Here is a 4,569-nt window from a genome sequence, read left to right as displayed (position 1 = left end):
GAAGACGGAGCCCGAGGGAGGGGGAGAAAAAGATAGAGAGAGAGAGAGAGAGAGGGGGACAAAAACAGAGAGAGGGGGTGGAAGAGTTTACACGAGAAAAGTTCGCTGTCTCGTGGGGAGTTGTACATTTCTGTTCCTAATACCGAAATTCGTGAGAGGATTTTAACTTTAAAATGGCAAAAATGAGACTTTCGCCATTGCTGTTGTTTCCAGGGATTTTCGTCTGTGCCCTTATCCCTTTGACAAACTGTGAAGAGCAGCAAACCCCCGAAGGTAAGTCGGGATAGCTGCACCACGTCTGCGCCCCTACACCGTGTTGTTCTCTCACAGTTATGTGGCTAATAATGGCGTTTAATAAACATGTCACCGCTTGTAACAGTTAAGTTTTACGGTACTCAAGCTTGGTATGGACTGAGCGCGAGACCCCTTAGCTCATGTAGGCGACGGTTGGGAAAATAACTGACCAACCGTTAACGTTAGCTAGATTGTTCCCAACCGTTAACGTTACCTCTGACATGGCCGGTGGGGGTTCCCTATCGAGAACAATGTCTGTTAACGTTATAAAATTCAAGCTGACTTGGCAGCAAATAAGCCATTAAGGGAGAAAAATACCAGTTCCACTGTGTATTTGTGCATTAACGTCAGCCGCAATAAACTAGGTTAGCCCGTTTGAAAAGTTGAGATTGAACGGTTGAGATTTAACGGTAACTTTGAATCCCACTGCGCGGCGCTTATTTGTGACTTTAACCTAATTTTTCAACTCGCAAAAGAAGTTTATTAAGTTATGTTACTACCCATTTTGAAGAAAAAAGTTTGAGTTTGACATCATGAGTAAACATGAGAGAAAAAGTTGCACATAGGTGCTGAGGAGGGCTCCTGTGCCGCTGACGTGGACGGGGCTGCTAGCCGTTGCTAGGCGCTGTCAGCGCTGCTGCTATCGTTACCGTTAGCCGTAGCTCTCAGCTATGCTAGCGTTAGCATACTGTAGATGCTGTTAAATGTCTGTAATGGACCAATAAAGATCAAAATAGAGACTTTTCCCTCCGTCTCAACGAATTTGGATTCATTTATCATTGGCAATGCTAACCCATTCCTGGTTACAGTAAATTACATTAACTACATACATTGACATTGAAAAGTAAAGTATTGAAGAATTTCTGAAGAAAAATAGCACACACACACACACACACACACACACACAATTGGGAGTGGGGCTAACACATATATATATATATAAATTAATACATATTATCTTTCTAAATTCCTCTGTAATTTTGTGTCTTCCAGAAAAACTTCTAGTTGTGACAGTTGCAACCAAAGAGACCGATGGCTTCAAGCGTTTCTTGGGGTCGGCTAAACACTTCAATTACACTGTCAAGGTAGGAACCCTTGTGGTAAAAAGTTTCTTTCCTGGTGTCTAGCAATGGAAGCATGTCTGTCTCTTCTTTAAAAGAGCATTCAGTTCTTCCAATTGCCATATATTTATGTGTGTATGTTTTAAAGGTTCTCGGTCGGGGTCAGAAATGGATGAGTGGCGACTACATGTCCGGTCCAGGAGGAGGCCAGAAAGTACGACTCCTTAAAGAAGCACTGGAGGAGATGAAGAATGAGGACAAAGTCATCCTTTTTATTGACAGGTAGAGTGTCTTTACCGCAAGCAGAGTTTCGGATTTGTCAGATGTGACGGCCACAGCAACACCCTGCTACTTTATTACCAATAATAATAAAATAAACATTATTTATGTAGCACCTTTCGTAGAGAGAGTGTAGCTCAAAGTGCTTCAAAACAAAGTGGAGAGACCACAAAACAAAACAAATCACATTAAAACAACACAATCAATTAAAACAAGTGCAGACACTTGTGTGATACAACCAAAAAAATCAAATGAGCTTAAACAATGGAGGCAGTAAACATTAAGAACAGGTATGTCAAGAACAACAGAATAAGTAAAAACTCAAAACAACACAACGAAATGCATTGGAACAATAAAACATGTAAACTGATAACAAAGCAAATGAGTGACAATTAGTTAAAAGCAGTGCTGAATAAATACGATTTCAATTGTCTGTTACAAATGTCCATGGAGCTTAGTTGTCTTATACTACACTCTCCAAATAATACAGAGGGGTTTAGGTTTTACAGTATGTTCTGTTTTGTCAGTGTTACTGTTGTGTGATATTTTACCAAAATGTGTGCAGGTTAAGTCAACAATTTTTAGATGCATTACCACGCAAAAGTACAATAAGTCTTTTTTATTTAATGTGGGGAAGAATGCTTAATCAGCCCACTTGGTTTACACCTAGAACGTAAGTAGGTTTTGATGTTTTCCCGATATTATATTTCTCTGGAAACAGGAAACAGTTTTAATGGTCATGCCAGGGAATGCTGTTTCCCAGGATTTAACCCTCATGTACACATACTAAAAATCACAAGAGAGTGGGATGTTTTTTTCTCATTTAAGCCCTGGTAAACACAACCACTGGCAACTTAACTCTCCAAATAAAGATGGCTGGCATCTTATAAAGGCAACCCCTTCATTTGTTTTAACTACGCCACTGGCTTCACACACTGCTGAGCCACACAGCGCTTTAAAGTTTGCTATTTTCACTCCCTGTTTCTCACAGTTACGATGTGGTTTTCGCCTCGGGTCCCAAAGAGCTGCTCAAGAAGTTCCAGCAGGCCAGACACAAGGTGGTGTTCTCCTCTGAGAGCCTGATCTGGCCCAACAGACACCTGGAGGACAAGTACCCCCACGTTGTTGTTGGCAACAGGTTTCTAGGCTCAGGAGGTACATGTACTGCATAATAATAATAATAATAATAATAATAATAATAATAATAATAATAATAATAATAATAATAATAATAATAATAATAATACATTTTATTTAAAGGTGCCTTTCTTGGCACTCAAGGACGCCGCATAGGGAATTCATATATTAAAAACGACAAAACAAATACTATACAACAGCAAAACAAAACAAAAACTATACAGCAAAACAAATACTGTACAACAAAACAAATACTATACAACAGCAAAACAAAAACAAATACTATACAACAGCAAAACAAAACAAAAACTATACAGCAAAACAAATACTGTACAACAAAACAAATACTATACAACAGCAAAACAAAAACAAATACTATACAACAGCAAAACAAAACAAATACTACACAGCAAAACAAAAACAAATACTATACAACAGCAAAACAAAACAAAAACCATACAAAAGCAAAACAAAACAAATACTATACTGCAAAACAAATACTATACAACAGCAAAACAAATACTATACAACAGCAAAACAAATACTATACAACAGCAAAACAAAACAAATACTATACAACAGCAAAACAAATACTATACAGAAAACAAAACAAATACTATACAACAGCAAAACAAAAGAAATACAGCGAAACAAAACAAATACTATACAGCAAAACAAATACTATACAACGGCAAAACAAAACAAATACTATACAACAGCAAAACAAAACAAATACAGAAAAACAAAACAAATACTATACAACAGCAAAACAAAAACTATACAACAGCAAAACAAAACAAATACTATACAACAGCAAAACAAAACAAATACTATACAACAGCAAAACTAAAACTATACAGCAAAACAAAACAAATACTATATAGCAAAACAAAACAAATACTATACAGCAAAACAAATACTATACAACAGCAAAACTAAACAAATACAGCAAAACAAATACTATACAACGGCAAAACAAATACTATACAGCAAAACAAAACAAATACTATACAGCAGCAAAACAAATACTATACAGCAAAACAAATACTATACAACGGCAAAACAAATACTATACAGCAGCAAAACAAATACTATACAGCAAAACAAAACAAATACTATACAGCAAAACAAAACAAATACTATACAACGGCAAAACAAATACTATACAGCAAAACAAAACAAATACTATACAGCAGCAAAACAAATACTATACAGCAGCAAAACAAATACTATACAACAGCAAAACAAATACTATACAACAGCAAAACAAATACTATACAACAGCCAAACAAATACTATACAGCAAAACAAATACTATACAGCAAAACAAATACTATACAGCAAAACAAATACTATACAGCAAAACAAAAACTATACAGCAAAACAAATACTATACAGCAAAACAAAAACTATACAGCAAAACAAAACAAATACTATACAGCAAAACAAAACAAATACTATACAGCAAAACAAATACTATACAACAGCAAAACAAATACTATACAGCAAAACAAATACTATACAACAGCAAAACAAATACTATACAACAGCAAAACAAATACTATACAACAGCAAAACAAATACTATACAACAGCCAAACAAATACTATACAGCAGCAAAACAAATACTATACAACAGCCAAACAAATACTATACAGCAGCAAAACAAATACTGTACAGCAAAACAAATACTATACAACAGCCAAACAAATACTATACAGCAGCAAAACAAATACTATACAGCAAAACAAATACTATACAATAGCAAAACAAATACTATACAACAGCAAAACAAATAC

At 35.5% G+C, this 4,569-nt stretch overlaps 1 protein-coding gene and 1 long non-coding RNA gene across 3 annotated transcripts in view; one reads left to right on the top strand and one right to left on the bottom strand.

Moving 5' to 3' along the window:
* The first annotated feature begins 6 nt into the window (after positions 1 to 6).
* plod1a (procollagen-lysine, 2-oxoglutarate 5-dioxygenase 1a) overlaps positions 7 to 4,569 on the top strand; it is a 24,657-nt gene continuing 20,094 nt past the window's right edge. For both annotated transcript variants that reach the window (XM_034875831.1, XM_034875830.1), the window contains exons 1-4: positions 7 to 273; positions 1,288 to 1,379; positions 1,504 to 1,637; positions 2,626 to 2,789. In XM_034875831.1, coding sequence (XP_034731722.1) covers positions 174 to 273; positions 1,288 to 1,379; positions 1,504 to 1,637; positions 2,626 to 2,789 — 490 coding nt within the window. In that variant the 5' untranslated portion in view covers positions 7 to 173. The remainder of the gene's footprint in view (positions 274 to 1,287; positions 1,380 to 1,503; positions 1,638 to 2,625; positions 2,790 to 4,569) is intronic.
* Positions 2,279 to 4,569, bottom strand: part of LOC117947224 — a 15,818-nt gene continuing 13,527 nt past the window's right edge. The window contains exon 3 of the long non-coding RNA XR_004657192.1: positions 2,279 to 2,288. This is a non-coding gene — a long non-coding RNA (uncharacterized LOC117947224). The remainder of the gene's footprint in view (positions 2,289 to 4,569) is intronic.

The sequence above is a fragment of the Etheostoma cragini genome, chromosome 7, assembly GCF_013103735.1.
Source record: "Etheostoma cragini isolate CJK2018 chromosome 7, CSU_Ecrag_1.0, whole genome shotgun sequence".
Taxonomy (NCBI): domain Eukaryota; kingdom Metazoa; phylum Chordata; class Actinopteri; order Perciformes; family Percidae; genus Etheostoma; species Etheostoma cragini.
This window is presented reverse-complemented; position numbering and strand designations above follow the sequence as displayed.